Source organism: Talpa occidentalis, unplaced genomic scaffold (genome assembly GCF_014898055.3).
Source record: "Talpa occidentalis isolate TD23 unplaced genomic scaffold, MPIMG_talOcc4v2.1 talOcc4.7, whole genome shotgun sequence".
In the NCBI taxonomy this organism is placed as follows: domain Eukaryota; kingdom Metazoa; phylum Chordata; class Mammalia; order Eulipotyphla; family Talpidae; genus Talpa; species Talpa occidentalis.
In genome coordinates this window covers 24,550,473-24,568,592 of record NW_023605083.1, presented here as the reverse complement: position 1 = coordinate 24,568,592, position 18,120 = coordinate 24,550,473, and the positions used below count along the sequence as shown (strand labels likewise).

General features: G+C 36.1%; 1 protein-coding gene across 1 annotated transcript in view; it reads right to left on the bottom strand.

The window, feature by feature from the left end:
- Window positions 1-18,120, bottom strand: part of PUM3 (pumilio RNA binding family member 3) — a 331,728-nt gene that overhangs the window by 270,227 nt on the left and 43,381 nt on the right. Inside the window, exon 2 of the mRNA XM_054688948.1 lies at window positions 491-616. Within this exon, the coding sequence (XP_054544923.1) occupies window positions 491-616 (126 nt within the window). The remainder of the gene's footprint in view (window positions 1-490; window positions 617-18,120) is intronic.

Sequence of the window (18,120 nt, the reverse complement as noted above, 5' to 3'; positions counted from 1 at the left end):
TAAGCATGCACTTGTTCTAATGCCCAGGGAACTTACAGACCCAAGAAATTTGGGCAGGGGGCGGGGGGAAATCTATGCATACAAAACAATTGTCTAGAGTCTAAGAATGCTCAATAAATGATTCAAGGATAAATACAGAATGAAATCATTCTGATTAACGCTGAAATGGAAATTTACATTTTTGCAAACAACCTCATTTTCAAAGAGAATCAACAATAGCGGTAATGATCTGGACAATCCTTGGGGATCACTCCTGTACCTTTGGATGACCAAAAGAGAGGCTAAGGAAAAAAAAAAATGTTCTTATTGTCTAGAAAAGATTGACTGTTCTCTAGCCACTGGTATCTAGTACCAGAAATGACCTTAAACCAATCAATGACAACTCATCAGTAAAAGTGCTGCTAAAAGTCAACCAAATGAAAACAGTAAAAATCAATCAGGAAATTCATCTTTGGAAAAGGAAGAAGGTCAGGATAGGCACCAAACTTACCAGCATGAGATTCAAACTTCAGCAAAGCACTATTGTATCCCAGAGTAATCAAGATGGACTCCTTCCCCACACGGCAACATTCAGTGTCTCTGTTGAATGAGCATTTAAAGACACAGACGCCATCAGCTATAAAGATTAAAAAAAAAAAAAAGATTAGGAAAATCAATCGAGCATTGTAAAAAGGTCCATCAGGGCTCCCCAATTCTTTTCCCCATCTTCTTTAATATAATGCCTCCAAGGACATATGTGAACATGAGAATCAGAGATAAAAGAAATTAACCAAGCCAAATACCATGTGGGTATCCACATGTGAGTTAACACAGGGCTTAAAACTGACTTTTAATGGCTCTTGATTTAGGTTCAGGGTCCCCATTCTCTATAATCCTTGATTTCCTCAAATCATTTTTTATCTCTTGATGCCATCTCAGCAGAGTCCAGATAATGCTTTCTTGCGAGATTCTTGAGTTCCTTCCTAATATGAACCACAATCTCCATTGTAATAATCACTGCCAATATTTCTTAATGAAGAGAAAGCAAAGAATTTAGGTCTAAATATGCATAGTCAGTAAGTGATGGTACTGGAATTCAAATACAGGCACTTGAACCCAAAGCCCATACTTCTATCAAATGGTACTGAGGCAAGGCCTCTGAAGAGAGAGCTTTGTTTCAGCAAGAAGACTGTGGTGAGAAAGGTCTCATTAACTACATCCATAGACTATTGGGAATTCACTCACTAATCCATTTATAGGCAAGAAAAGCCTTTAGATTTGGTGCAGTTATTTTGTGGTGGAAAGATTAACGAACTTGGGGTTTTGTTTCCATCATTGGTATCACTAACTGAGGAACTTCAATCACCTACTCACACTGAGTCATATTCTTTCATCATATAAAATGAAAATAGTGATGTTTGTTTCATAGGCTTTATGTGCACACTGAATAACCAAGGTATAACAATTTCTAAAATCCTTTAAAACAGTAAGGGACTATTATTATTTCTCTCATTATAAAGTATATCTTAGCTCCTATCTTTACTACCTTCTATTTTCCCTTACAAAAGCAAATAAGTAAGTGTAATACTTAAAAACATAATTCCACATAAAATTCTACAATTATACCTGGGCATACTGCACATTCATGCACACACATCCAAAACATACACACAGCAAGATACCAAATATTTTCATCCATTATTTCAAAAGAATGACTGTCTTCTGATGGAAACATTCACAAATATTTTTCACAAAACATCCTAATTAAATAGTACAGATGTTTTGAAAATACTATTGGCATAAAACATGATTATAGATTTAGTTGTAATAGTCCAGTCAATGTCTCTAAGGCATCAAGGGTCTCTCTGCAGAGAGGCAGTCATGATTAGAGATGGAGAAGAAGGAAATTTGGGGCTATTTTAAAGATTTATTTATTTGTGCGTACAAGACTGGGGTATAGGCCAGAGGTAAGCAGGGTGAGAAGATTCACCAGAGACAGAGTGGGGAACGGACTGATCAAAACACACTGCTGGGGGGGAGCAGCAGGCAAGTCAGTAGAGGTATTCTGCACCATGTGGGTCACCTCCCTGGCTGGGATCAAACTCGTGCTACAGTGGCTGTGGATAGCTTCATAGTCCTGCATCTTAACCCACTGCGTCACCAGGGAGGCCCCTTTGGGGCTACTTTAAACATGTTTTCTTGAAATAAAAACAGTTATTTTCAAAAAATCAAAATTTTTAGCATTTACAAATTGTTTCACTTACGGTTTTTAAGATGGGAAAGCATAAAGAATGAAGGAGGACTCCAGTCTTCTATAATCCCTTGTACATACATAACTATTAAGGTCTTTAAGTTCTTTGCATATAGTGACAATTTCAGTTTATTTTTAGAATCAATATCTTTCTCTAAATCAAAGCCTAGCATAGAATATCTTTTATCCAGTTTGTGTTTTTCTTTCACATCCTATGTCATTTTCTTATTGTCTCTATTTTGCAAATTAATCTTATAGACATGATTTTGGTGCATACTTTTCCATCATTGTTGGTAGGGATGTTATTTGGCCCTCTTACATTTTTCCTTGTAACTCTGTATGGGATTTGACCTAAATACTTTAATTTTTTATATAAATAAAATTTTCCCTGAACTTTTAGAAGGATGGAAATTGCACAGTCTACAATTAAAATAGACTACTATTAAAATATTTTCAAGTTTCCGTGCCACTTTACGGGCCTCCCCTGGTGGCGCAGCGTTTGAGCACTGGGCTGCAAAGCTGCCCATAGCCTCTGCAGCGCCGGTTCGATCCCTGGCCGCCAGCGAGGGTCCCACATGGCGTGCAGACCTCTCCTGCTGCCCGCTGCTCCCCTCAGCAGTGTATTTTGTCAGTCTGCCTGTTCTGTTCCCCGCTCTGGCTCTGGTGAATTCTCTCACCCTCCCGCGCTTCTGACTGTACCCAGTGCTTGTATAAATAAATAAATAAATAAATAAATAAATAAATAAATAAATAAATAAATAAATAAATCTTTAAAAAAAAAAAGAAAAAACCTCCCATTTACAATGGACAAATAATCCAGTTTCTCCACATCCTTAACACTAGTGTTGTCACTTTTTTGCTTTAAACAATCTTATAGTTGTGTAGTGGTAGCTCATTGTAAATTTAATTTGTATTTCCTTGATATTTAAGGAGGCTGAACATTTTTTCATATGCTTATTTACTACCTGTATATCCTATTCAGTGAATGTTTATGTCTTTTTCCCATTTTTTAAAATTTTTATTTTTAAATGCAATACTTCTTTCTTACCTTAATGTTAATATTTGGACAATATATGATTCTCCACCTCTCTGGTGTATTCTTCTTTTTTCCATTTTGGATATTTTTGTACTGTTGAGTTTTTAGAGTTGACCATATATTCTATATACTGATACTTTGGTTAGATATGTGGCTTACAATTATTTTCTCCCATTGTGTAGATTATCTTTTCATCCTCTTACAGATCTTTCACAGAAAATTCTTTAATTTTGATGAGGCTGAATTAATCAATTTTTCCTTTGATGGATCATTTGTTGGTGTCAAGACTTAGAACTCTGCCTGAGTACCTGACCTTGTTCTACAGCTCCATTATATCATAACTGGACAACTGTGAAGTCTTCCCTCTGCTATCCACTCCAGCAACTAAAACTGAGCTCACACTACTCCAGGCTGCCACATTATAATTTATGAAGTCCATGTGCAATTACTGCAATGCTCTGTTCAACCTTCAAAGATTCTCCAACTGAGTACTAAAGTACCGACTGTCAGGAATTGTAAAACCCCATGCTCCTTTTCTGTTTCTGCTCAACTTCCTGACCCCTAAACATGTACTACATTTCAGTCAAACTAACTACCAGTAGTATTCCAAAAAAGAGCATATAGGATGTGAGAGTGATCTGGCTCCAACATTTGTCATTCCACTAATTTTCAGAGGTGATTCAGCTGATTTGGCTCACTAGAAAGGTATCCTCTTCCTCCTTTACAAGTCCATGTACATCCTAGCTCAGGACAAAGAAGATAACCTCTGAATAGGGACAGATCATTTCTTTCGTCAAGGGTATAGAAGCAGCTGTTCCTCCCTACTAGACCCTCCAAACAAGCTCTCAAAAAAGGATTTATGGTAATGGTAGAGATATATATTAGAAAAGCAAGATTTAGGAAGTGATATGGCTTCCCTTCTGCCGCAATGAATATCACCTCATTTATTAATGTCCATTTTATTTAATTAAATTTTTAATTTAAATTCTTGGTTTTTATTTTTTATTGATTTATCATTGGTGTAAAAAACGATGTAAGTTTCAGGGGTTTAGCCTCACACACTGACAAATGTGTAAACTGTAACACACCAACCACTAATGATCTAGTAACAAATGGACCTGGCATTCATTTAAAATGCCACCATCACCATGGCACCTTTACTAATTGCCCCAACCGGCACACATTACTTACCTTGCTTCACTAATTCAACAGCACTCTGCACCTCTCTCATAGTACTTGGCTTATTTTCCCACTAAAACACACTTTTGTGGCCTCCGTGGTGGCACAAGGGGTTAAGTCTCAGCACTATCAAGCTATCACCAGCCACTGCAGCATGAGTTCGATCCCCAACCAGACAGGGAGGTGACCCACATGGCGCAGCAGACCTTTCCTGTCTTACCTGCTGCTCCCTTTAGCAGTGTATTTCAGTCAATCTGCCTATTCTGTCTCTGGTGAATCTTCTCATCCCCTGCACCTCTGGCCTATGCCCCAGTTCTTGTATGCATAAATAAACAAAAAATAAATCTTTAAAAAACATACATACTCCTATCCATTTTGCAAAATCAAACTGTCCATTGATAGAAACTGTGACCTCTTCATCCTTGATTCCCTTGGAGAAGCTGGTACACAGCAGGGACCATGAATTGTTAGCATGACTGGAACCACCATCAAAAATCACTTCAGGTCAAAGATACATATGGTCTATTGTCATAGCCACTGTTAAAAACAAAGTAAAAGGATGCCCTTATCTCTCTTGTTCTTGAAAAACCTTGAGATTTTTTTTTTTACCATTATCTCTTTCTTCCACAGCTTTCTCCTTCCAGATGATCACAGCAGAAAGAAGAACAATAAACGCTGAAACCAACTCCATAATGAAATCGTAAACACCTCTGTGACCAATATTTTCAAATCAGAGGGATGTAACTTTTCATTTTGCCTCTAATGAAATAGTACACCACTTCCCTAACAGCTTTTCTAGGCACCTACTGATCCCTCAAATTTATTTTCAAAGCATGTCTGAATAATACTTCAGCTCTCCCTGAAATTTCTCAAGGTGGGAAAGTGACAAGGAATAGTAGATCTTGTTCTTTTTAAAAATCAACTCTTTCCTATCAAATACATATCCACTATTTCAGCAATCAGCACATAGTCTATGATTCCTGCTTACTGAATTAAACTGAATTAATACAATCAAAGGAGCCTTGATCACTTCCTAGACCACAGAGAAACAAAGATACTGAAATCTTAGAACATTGCAGACATCAAAGAATCAAATACTTAGTATTTTTAGGTGACATTTTTTAAAAATCTGGCTAACAATTTGGTTCTTTTGGTTCATAAAATATTTTTTCCAGTTAAAATATGAGGTCAAGAAAAAGCTCTCCACAGGAATGTAAAATTTGTCCTACTTTCCTTAAAGAGGCATCTTCTCTCAAATTTAAAATTAATTTCATTGTAAATGGCTCTTTAGGGTAACTACATGTTGTAGAGCCTACGTTCTGTATAGGCAGAATTTTCTCAGATCATCAGCTTTCTCCTTGAAATTTCTAGAGCCTATAAACTATTCTCTGAAAGTCACTTAGCCGGGCATAATTTCTCCAACATGGATTCACCAGCTATAACGACGACAACAAAAAAAATGGGTGCTTACAATAAACATAAAATAAACACTTTGCTGTCAAGAGCTGTTCTAGAGATTCATTTTTGTTTTCACTCTACAGCACATGTGGTAGAACCAGATGTCTGCAAGCCTTGGTTTGGGGATTCATCCATACATGCACATGTATCTAACATTTATGAGCATCTGCTATGAGCCTGTCAGTGTTGATTGGCACTAGGGGAAGATGCAAAGATAAACTGTGGCCACAGCCTTGAGAGCTGGCAATGAAGGGAGAAGAGGTCTGTTAACATTTTATGATAATCCAGAGAAACAAGTAATTTCACCTGGGAGATCCCTTACAGAAGATACTATATGAGCGTTGAAGAGAGGTTTGAACTTGACAGGAAAGAAAAGAATGGAGAAAAGCCATTCCAGGCAGAGGGCACAGCCTATGTAAATGCTAGTGAATGAATATATCATGGATGAATATAGCAGATGTGGCCATGACAAATAGTTCCACATGCTTTGCAGGTGGAGTAATAAGTATTAAGACGTTAATCTTCATAGGGAGATTAGAGCAGGAGTTTTAAAAGATTTTAGTATCCTGCAATTAATATTGCCATTTTGATAGACAACAATTGCTCATAGTAACAAAGAGAAAGTAGGCAACTTAGTAGTTAGCTACCTTTCTGAAGCACTTACACATCTTTTAAAATTAAATTCTGCCCTAATTTCACCAAATTCACAGTTCTGTGGAAAATATTTCTCATTATGGACCTACAAATAGGGGGTCCCAATGTATTATCTTTTTCCATATGTATTCTGATATTTTAAATTTACTTTCTCAAACCTTTCCTCAGACAAAAACAAGGAAGGGGGCAGAAGGTACATGGGAGGTAAGTGTTTGGTCATTCCATTTAAAACTGTATTATACTCAACCGCTTCTGGAGAAGTCTAAAAAGATCAAGATAAGATTATCTGGGATTTGCTATTTGCCTGTTCTTGTCCTTTTGAGTCTAGGGGCAGGGGTTGATTATGGATTAAAATCTACTTAGCCTCAGTGTCCCTGCTTACTGATGATCATTAAGCTCCCATTTCACTTACTGAGAAAATCAGTGTTCTGAAGATTTCCACGAATAACTTCCCATAAGCCAAAATGTTTATTTTAAATCTTTATATCACTGATTTTTTTTTTTTTTTTTGTGGGACCCTCGTTGGCAGCCGGGGAACGTACCGGCGCTGCACAGGCTGCGGGCAGCCTCGCAGCCCAGCGCTCAACCGCTGTGCCACCAGGGGAGGCCCTCACTGATTTCTTTAAAAATATTTATGTCAAAATCTTTTTAACTTGTTCCTTAATAAAAATAACACCTTTGGGGTAGATGGACTTAACTACTTTATGGTCTCTTTTCTGATTACGAGCATGGCAGGTCTTAAGAAGAAACTGATGTCTAAACAATTCCATCACCAAGAGCTTCAGAAGAACTATTAATTGTTTTATATGAACTAATGCCACATAGTACATTACTTAATCAGTCTGGTTTACGCTTCACAAATAATAGTGAAAGGCACAATGGGAGGCTGCCCTGATTAAACCCAGCTTTCTGGGTGTTTTAGCAAGTTTTAACTATGGTGAATATTTGGTAACTCCTGCTTTAATATTTTTTGCAGACTAAAATTTATGTGGTTATGCTACATGGAGTAGAACTCTTGGTCTTGCTCTCTGCATATGACTCTTTGTTAGCACAGATGGAATATTTTTTTCTTATGATAATATTGATTCTGTCTTTGGGTCTCTATTTTCGATCCTTGGAAAATTCATTTCCAAGGCAGAATATGTGTGCATGAATGAGCAACAGAATGGGGTAAAGCATGTTGACTAGTTCTATTCAGACATGCATCCTTCTCCCCATCATCATTTTCATAAAAGAATGTGAACTGCTTTCCTTGCCCAGTTGATAGTTAAAGCCTATGATTCTTCACTTGAGTGGCAACATCTATGGTTACATAGAAGGAGATTGTTCAGCATCATAATTTCAAATTCCCTAGTATCCTACAGCCATCAAAATATGGACTAATAGGCCCTCCCCTGGTGGTGCAGGCGGCTGAGCGCAGCACTGTGAAGCTGTCCATAGCCTCTGCAGTGCTGGTTCGATCCCCAGCTGGCAGGCAAGGGTCCCACATGGCGCAGCAGACCTCTCCTGTCGTGCTCACTGCTCCCCTCACCAGTGTATTTCGTCAGTCTGCCTGTTCTTTTCCCCTCTCTGTCTCTGGTGAATCCTTTCACCCTCCCATGAATCTGGCCTGTTTCCTGGTTCTTGTATAAATAAATAAATAAATCTTTAAAAAAATATATGGACTAATAGTAATGATATTCATGTAATATTGGCTTCCAGCCCTTATATTCCAGTGTCTAACCCTCTATCCAGCCAAATCATCAGAAGGACATGTGTCATGTACCCATCTACCTTTTATATTATTCTTGTTCTCCTCATTATTTGCCCCATATTTTTTTTTACAAATACTATGAATTAATTATTTTTCCATTTCATGTTGGTGGCTTAGAAATACACTAATGGTATAGTCTTAGCAAGAATAAAACACAGCACAATAGCCTTTTCCTTGATGCTAGTGCATTTCTTATCCTTATTTTTTTTCTTCTCTTTATTTACTAGTGCTAATTTAATTTTCTTATTGCATATTATTCAAACTTTTGTAAGTCGCATTTAATTTAGTTTCAAAATAAAATAGAGAACAGAATGGATTGGAAGAATAAATATTTCTAAACATTGTTAAAATGGCCATACCTCTACCTAAAACAGTTTACTGATTTAATGTAAACCCTATCAAAGTCAATATTTGTTCCAAGGAAATAAAACCAAAACAATACTAGCCAAAACAATCCTGAGGGGGAAAGAAGAACAAAGGAGGTATTTCACTCCTTCAAGTTATACTATAAAGCAATAATCATCTAAACAATATATTATCAGAGCAAAAACACACACAGACCAATGGAACAGAACTGTGAGCCCTGAAGGAAACCTCCACATATGTGGACAGTTAGTCAGTCTTTGACTAAGGAGCAAAGACCATTTAACAGAGAAAGGAAAGCCTCTTCAACAAGTGGTACTGAGAAAGCAGCATGGTCATATGATTAAAAAAAAAACTAGGTCATAATCTAGCACCATACATAAAAATTAATTCAAAAATCAGCCAATACTTGTATAATGGACCTGAAACCATAAAACACATACAAGAAAATATAGGAAGTAGATTCATGGACATTGATTGCAGATAAACTTACTTTAAAAAAAAGAAAAACTGACTGGGGGAAAGATATTTATTTACTTACATCTGACAAGAGTTTAGCATCTTCTCTAGTATTTACTCTCGGTCCCGACCACTAAGCTCAGCAATTACCTGCAACTTGGTGGATGCTTCCCACTTATGCCAATGACTACCTAAAAACTCCAGGCTCAGAAAGGCGCTCAGCCCACGATGAGAGTACACTAGACTTGTCAAGGAATAATGCCCTTCTGAGTAATTCCCCCAAATTTGGGGCAAAAGATGATGGAAAAGTAAAACCACCTCTCTCAGTCCTCAGAGAAACAACCTCTTTTGAGGTAAGACAGTCTCCCAGAGGACCCCCAGGGAAACTGAGAGACAGTTACCTCAGAAATTACTGGGCTTCCTCCATTCTTTCTTACTTCTTTCCTCCCTCATTATATTTTTACCAGAGATTATTTCCCAAATAAGTTACTTTCACGCATTCCTTAGTCTGTATTTGGAAGCCAAAACTAATATATCTCGCTTTTCAACTTCTTGCTGGAGCTCTTTGGTAAATAAAAATATTTAATACATATTTACAAACAATTTGCAGTGTCATGAAATTTTAATAGAAAGCCTAGTCATACATTTTCTAGCTAAATTTGCATTCTTTCTTGGATGTTATTAAACATCCTTATTTCCAAAGTGTCAATGTCGACATTGACATTCTGTGCTCATTTTCTATTCATGATCAAGCAACACTTCCATAGGAAAAAACTCAGTACTTACTAGCAGATAAACAGGTTGATCTATTTGGGAATAGATGACCTTACATGTGTATGCCAAGCAAACACAGGTAGATGGAAAGGTCTTTCACTCTCCCTTTCATAAGACTCCATCATACAGAGGCTACAAAGAGAGAATCTCAATCACTCGATGTGTACATATAACCTGGCAGCTAGAGTAACGCTACTCGTTATAGTCGACTCCATTAATAGACGACTACTTGTCTCTAAAGACTCAGCAGGCTAGAGTCACATCATGTGCTGAAATCCAAGCATTAAATCAAAAGTCATGGTATGCTTTTTGACAGTGAGTCATATTGTACTGTGTTCACCAGAATTCATTGAAAATAGTACTTGCTGATAGGGCACTGGGATTTGAGAATGATTTTTTGTCAGCCATGTGAAAAAAACTAGGAGAACAGTTTTTATAGATCTGATTTTTTTCAGGCTAGATAATAACATAGGCACCAGATATTGAATTCAGATGGGAGACAAAATTAGAGAAATGGGCTACAGAAAATAGTGTATTAGGAGATACAGTCGTTAATTTGTGAAAGTGTCTTTTTCATATTTGTATACACTTAGTCTAATACAAGTTTGCTATATAAGGACTCAAAAATATTTTTCAGTGAATAAGTGAAGAAATAAACAATGCAATATGCTAAATGTGTTAACTGCTTTACGTTTAAATATATGTGCTATATAAATCAATGTTTCATGAAAGCAAATGATCCTTCTTAGAACTGAACCTTATTTGGGCTTTGATCACTTCTAATAAAAGCTTTCTGAAGATGGGGCCTCCTTGGTGGCACAAGGGGTTAAGATGCAACCTATGAAGCTATGTGCAGCCACTGCAGGATGAGTTCGAGACCCAGCCAGGGAGGTGACCCACATGGCACAGCAGACCTTTCTTGACTCACCCGCTGCTCCCCTCAGCAGTGAATTTCAGTTAATCTGTTCTATTCTCTGGTGAATCCTCTCACCCCCCACACCTCTGGCCTATACCCCAGTTCTTGTGTGTATAAATAAATAAATCTTTAAAAAAAAGTTTTCTGAAGAGGCTATCACTAGGTAAAATACTTATGCTAGCGGAAAAGGATCAAAATCTGTTTTCGATAAGTGGCCTTGTTATACACAACATTTAGCATAATTTAACACTGCATTAGGATACACCATTGACTACCCTATGCCATAGCATAATGTCCTCCACAACTGATTAACGAACATACATTTATTGATGAGGTTCTACAGAGCAGGTATTAGTCTAAGTAATGAAGACAAAGTGATTTACAAAATACGGGTGGTACAGTTGGGAGAGATAAACAATCTCATAAATAAAGAACAACACGTCATGGGATAAACATTATGAAAGAAAAGTAGAAGTTTAATGAAAATTACAACAGCAAATCTAGTAAAGTGCAAAGACAGAACATGAAACTCAACACGTATTGACAACATACTATGTACAAGACACTCATATCTGCCTTAAAGGGATTTAAATATGAAAAACACAGAAGTGTTGCCCTCAGCTAGGCCATAATATTGAACTATACAAACAAATGATGCATTTCAGAGAAATCAGTCATAGCAGAATACATAATAACTATGAATTATAAACAATTCAGATCAATGATTCTGAAGGCAAACGTCCTGGTTTCAGGTCTCAGCTTTACTTGTTTCTGAGTACCACTTAGTACATTACTTAACCTCTCTGAGAATGACGATAGTTGTGAAAAAATATATTTTTAAATAAAAAAATAAAATCCTTGTACAAATGGCAGCTAGCATTTGGATATACATGTACTAGTCTACAGGTGAAAAACTGGACTGAGAGTGGGATTTCTAAGGGGGAAAAAAGCTCAATTGTTACAAAATGATATTACTGAAACCTAGGTTGTGTATATGAACATTCAGTGAGCTAATGGTTTCTCATGCTCTTTAACTATCACAAGATTAAATTCCTGCTTATTACCACATAAGAGCATATATAGGGCCTCCCCGGTGGCGCAGCAGTTGAGCGCTGGGTTGCGAAGCTGCCCGCGGTCTCTGCGGCGCCGGTTCGATCCCGCCTGCTCCCCGGCCACCGGAGGAGGGTCCCAATGGCGCGGAGACCTCTCCTGCCACCCACTGCTCCCCTCAGCAGTGTACTTCAGTCCTTCTGTCTGCTCTGCTCCCCGCTCTGGCTCTGGTGAATTCTCTCACCCTCCCGCGCTTCTGACTGTACCCAATGTATGTATAAACAAAACAAACAAACAAATAAAAAACAAATAAATAAATAAAAACATGCCTCTATAAAAAAAAAAAAAGAGCATATATACGTTCATACAGAGTGCTGTGCAACTAAAAGTAAACTAGACATGAAAACTATGTTTCCATACTGCAAGAAAAATTCTAGAGAGAACTATCAATATATCATAATACATCTATATCTATATCATAATATATCAATATATCATAATCTCATTAATATATCATGAAACATATATTAGAAAAAATATACTACTATGAGGAGCATGACAATAAAGGTTTAGGAAGTAAGTGTCATTCTTTCCTACTATGATTACAATATTTCTGTTTAGGTGCCCATGTTTACAGAAACATTGAATAGATTAGATTACACTTGTGAGGATCAGCAAAATAATTCAATGGAGCTAAAACAGCACCTGTATGCAGTGGTGACACTGCATCATCAACAATATAGTCTTAACTCCACTCCTAATAATGGGTGATTCAGATCCAATTGGTTCAGTCCTTACAGAAAATAACTATGATTCTGTAAAAATATTAAAACTATCTATCAGGAGACTCTAGGGAGTGAGCAATGGCAGGGGGGAAAAAGATAATTGGAAGAAAGGAAGGGTACTATCTTAATTTCTTATTTTTCTAAGTCTGAGAGTAAACTCAAGCCTGTGCCATGTAGGATGGCAAGACTTTGAAAAGAAATAGAAAGCAATTATTCTGGCTTCAAGAACAAGAGTACACAACTTAGGGTAATTACGGCTGCCAAATAGTGAGGGGATAATCCATTAAGTAGGCAGAAATAAGGCATCAAATCTGTGGATAAACTGTGTAAATACCTACTGACAGCCAAACCATGCATGTGTGGGACAAGTGCGAAAATGATTAACTGAAGCAAAATGAACTAAACTGAGATTTAAGTTTCTGACCATGAAATATAATTTACAACATGAGTCCAACCAAGTTATTTCCCTGTTTACAAAAGAAAAAGTTCATTTTGGGGATAGTTTTCCAAAACTTAAACTCTACAACATAATATTCACAAATTTAAAATATAATCCAAAATTATTTGACTTCTAAGCAGAAAAGAAAGTATGCACTCTCAAAGAGAGAAAATGCCCCAAGACAATCCAAATGAGATCTTAGACAAGAATTTTAAAGCAGCTATTTATATACTCAAGGAAATGTAATTTTCCTTTATGTCCTAGATTAATGAATTAAAACATAAGAAAATTTCAGAGAAATTGCAGCTATCCAAACAAGCAAACAAAATTCTAATAAAAAAACTAAAATGCCCCCCCCCAAAAAAAATTACAAATGGGAATAATAGAATGAGATGACAGAGAAACTGCTATTGACCATGTGAATGGATTAAAATTACCCAACATGGAAGAAAATATTTTATAAATTTTGCAAAAAAGCCTCAACGAACTAATATACATGTAATCTGAGTCTCAGAAGGAAGCGAGAAAATACAGCAGAAAAGATGTTTGATGAAATAATGGCTAACAGTTCCCCAATTTGGCAACAGATATAAAATCTCAGACACAAGGATTTCAGCAAACCCTAAACAAGAGAAACAAAAAGAAAAGCATGCCTAGTGAACCAGAAAAGCAAATGTAGAAATAAAATCTTGAAAGTAGCCAGAGGAAAATGATATACAGGGTATAGCAATGTGAATTATCAGTAACTTCTAACATAACAACAGAGTGCAAAAGAGACTGAGCATTTTCAAAATACCAAAAAGGAAAAAAAATACAGCTAATAATCCAAAATTCTATATCCAGAGAACTATCATTCAAGAATGAAAGTAAAATTAAGATATTTCCAGATAATGAAAAACTAAAAGAATTACTTGCTAGCAGACTTGCACTATTAAAGATGCTAAAGGAAATTATAAGGGCTGAGAGAAATTATACCAGATGGAAAATTGGCTCTTCAGGGAAAAAAACATCAGGGATGGTAAATATATGTCTTAAAAAAAGATGATATCTCTCTTAATTGCATCAAAGTATGTATAATTATTTAAAATAAAATTTATAACATTGTGTCCTAAGGTTTCTAACATATGGATATGTAATATATATGATAAATATAACAAACAATAAGAAAATAAATGGAATTATATGACTCCAAACTTTCTACATTTTATATAAAGTAACACTTCACATACAGTTATAACAATATATCGACATGAACTAGGAAAAGTTAAGATGTATATTATGATTCTTAAAACAACCCCTAAAACCACAAAGAAGTATAGCTTAAAAGTCAATAAATTTAAATTTAAATGGACTTCTTAAAACAATATAATTTAAAAGAAGGCAAGGAAGAAGGAACAAAGGAACAAACTACAGTGGGACAAACACATAATAAAGTGACAGACCTAAATCTAACCATATCAACAATTAAATGTTAATAGACTAAACACTCTAATTAGATTATCAGAACTGATTGAAAATCCAAACCCAACTATATGATGTCTACATTTTAAAGCATATGGTTGGAGTAGATATACTGATATTAAGTGAATTTCATTTTAAGGAAAAATATATAACCAGAGATACAAAGAGTTATTTCATAATGCAATAGGGTCATTTTCCCAGGAAAACAATCATAAATTTTATGTCCCAAACAATTTAAGAAGTTTGAAACTATAGCTCTAAATACACATAGTATTGTAAACTAACTTTATCTCATCTAATTGTTGAACAGGGGTCGTAAAAAGATAAATTGTTGTTGATTTCTATTAAGTCTATGTGGTCAGAGAACATACTCAGTGTGATCTTGACTTCATTTATGATAATGATATGGCCTATCTTGGTGGCTGTGCTTTGTATACTTGAAAGGTGTTTAAGCAATTGTGGGCAAAGATTTCATTGAAGTTAAGCAGGTTAGCTAGTTCTTGTACACAGGTTCAAATACAGAGAACAGTGCAATAAAAATGTGGAAAATTCTATCATATTTCTCAATAGGTCTATACAGAATATTAGTGGTCTATTTTATACTAGCTTTACCGAGACCCTACTTGCTTCCAAAGTATAGTGACAGCCAATATACACTGATAGAAAATGTTCTAGATACTTGACAGGTGATGCCTCATTTAATTCTCATGAAACACCATAAATTAGGCATTATTACAACCCAAATTTATAGATGAGGAGACTGAGGCACAGAAATTTAATTTGTGTGAAGTCACACAACCAGAAGGTGACTGAAAAACCCCAAACCCACATAGTCCAACTTCAGAGACCATGCTCTGTTACATTATTTTGGCTCATGAAACAGATTTGTTTTTTCAAGGAGGTTTAGAATACACTTTTGATGGCATAGCCAATAAACTAGTTGATCTGCAATTTGGGGAAAGGATTATTTAATATTGTCCTTTAAATAAAAAAGAACAGGTGACACCATAAACAGACAACAAAAGACAAAAAGAATAATTTGGACTTCATGAAAATTAAAAACTTTTGTGTATCAAATGGCAATATCAACAGAGTGAAAGGATAACCAAAAGAAAGAGTGAAAATTTTGTAAAGCATACATTTGATAAAGGATTAATAGACAGAATATATTTAAAGAACAACTACAACTCATGAACAGAAGAACAAGTAATCCTATTCAAATAAAGGGAAAAAGGATTTAAACAGATATTTCTCCAAAGAACATAAACAAATGGCCAATAAACATATGAAAATATGCTCAACACTGACAGCCATTAGAGAATATAAATCAAAACCACTATGAGATACCACATCATACCCATTTTAAGAACATTCATGAAACTGCCAAGGCTACCAAGCGTATGCATACTGAAAAGTCACCATTATCTAAAGGATGACACTCTACAGAGTTATGGTCCACAAGGAGTGCTGTATTTTTACTGTACATGCTTAAAAATGCAGAGAGTAATTACAGACTAAAGGGTTTAGATATAGATTCTCTGGTCATTGAGCACATTCAGATGAGCAAAGTCCCCAAAATGCTGCACAAAACTTACAGAGCTCATGGGCAGATTAACCCATGCATGAGCTCTCCTTGCCACACTGAGGTGAGCCTTACCCGAAAGGAGCAATTTGTTCCTAACCTAGAAAGAGCAGGTTGCACAAAAGAACAAGACATCTCAGAAGAAACAGAAGGAAAAAAAAAAAGCTATAGTCAGGAATAAATTCAGCATGAATTATTTTATTTGCATAAAATAAATGCAAATAAAAGTAAAAGCAGGAAAAAAGACCCTTCACATTTCCCATCATTATCAAATAGATGGTTGGGAGATCTCTTTGTAAGGGCAGAGGATAAAAATTCTCTTAAACCTCAGGATTCTTCTCAGATAGATCAGGCAATCAAATTAACAACATATTAGTTGAAGAAAAAGAGTAAACTTAATGACAAAATTAAGGAGAATCTGTATGACTATCAGTTCTACAGCAAATGGGTAAAGCAAGAGTTTTTTCCCTAAGCTAAGTGGCAGGATAAAGGTCTGGGGCGTCAAGGTGACACATGACAAAAATCAGATGCCTTGAACTAGATGTTTGCCCTGCCATATAGACAGATTTCTCTGATAAAAGGTTATTTCTGTAGAGTATCATAATCATGGATAAAGCCCCCAATTTTCATTCTTCTAGGTAGTTAAAGTAATGGTAAAAGTTTCTCTGGAAACCCACAGTGCCTCAGTTTACCTTAGCTTGAAATATTACAGATGCCAATGTAACACTTCTTGGGGAAAGATATCTGGGCAAGGTCAAGGTCAATCCTTGATCTTCTTTAGCATAATAGCTGAAAATTATGTTGGATATTTCTTAATACAATATCATAGTTCTAGTTCTACTAGGAGTGACATTCACAGAGGTTTTCTTTTTTAGCATAGAAACTGCTGTTGTGATCAATGAAAAACTAGAGCACCAATTTTGTGGTTGCAGAAAAAATAAGAAAGAAAATATTTAGAACAAAGAAACTTAGAAACACAAAGTATTAGTGATGACTGCCCTATGAGATAATGTTGGAATAGCTTGCCTTTCACCTTTTTATTGTTTCCTTTTCTTATAATGCGTTTGCACTATTACATGGAGGGGGAAATTTAAGTTGAAAAGTTAATAAATATAACTCAATACACTCAAAAATTTTTTTAAAAGAGCTACTTTTTTTTAAAGATTTATTTATTTATTTATACAGACACTGGGTACAGTCAGAAGCACGGGAGGGTGAGAGAATTCACCAGAGCCAGAGCGGGAAACAGAACAGGCAGACCGATGAAACACACTGCTGAGGGGAGCAGCAGGCACAGCAGGAGAGGTCTGTTGCGCCATGTGGGACCCTCGCTGGCAGCCGGGGATGGAATCGGCACTGCAGAGGCTGTGTGCAGCTTCGTAACCCAGCGCTCAACCACTGCGCCACAAGGGGAGGCCCCACTCAAAAATTTTAAGAAAAAATTTGCACACACATGAAATTAAATGACCAACCAACATACAGGAAAAAAAAGATGAGAAATTAGTATAAATGGAGGTGCAGCCATGAAATAGGAAGGAGGTGTAGAATACAATTAGTAGGAATCTTTCATTTATTATTTGCAACCATTCCTTTCTCTAATAAGAATCAGATCATTTATAAGATTTTATGAGATTAAATAAGAAAATTTATAACAAAATTCCTTGGAGAATACAGTTTGAGCGTGGTATGCATCAGCCACGATACTTTAATGATGGGCAATTTTACTGTGTCCCAGTGAATACCGGCAACTCTGAGAATGGCTGAATCTAAGTCAAGCAATGCGAAATACTGACAGCATTCTGAAAAAAGTAATTGTGTCGTGCCATCAAAACAAACCTGCACTGATACTTGACATCACTTGAACCCACCTACCCGCTTTACTCTCTTGTTGGAAAGGCTGATAAGAATGTTTAATGAATCCTTTTTTCTCACTATTGGTCTGCAAGCACTCACTGAAAGAAATAAAGACTTCAAGCTTCTA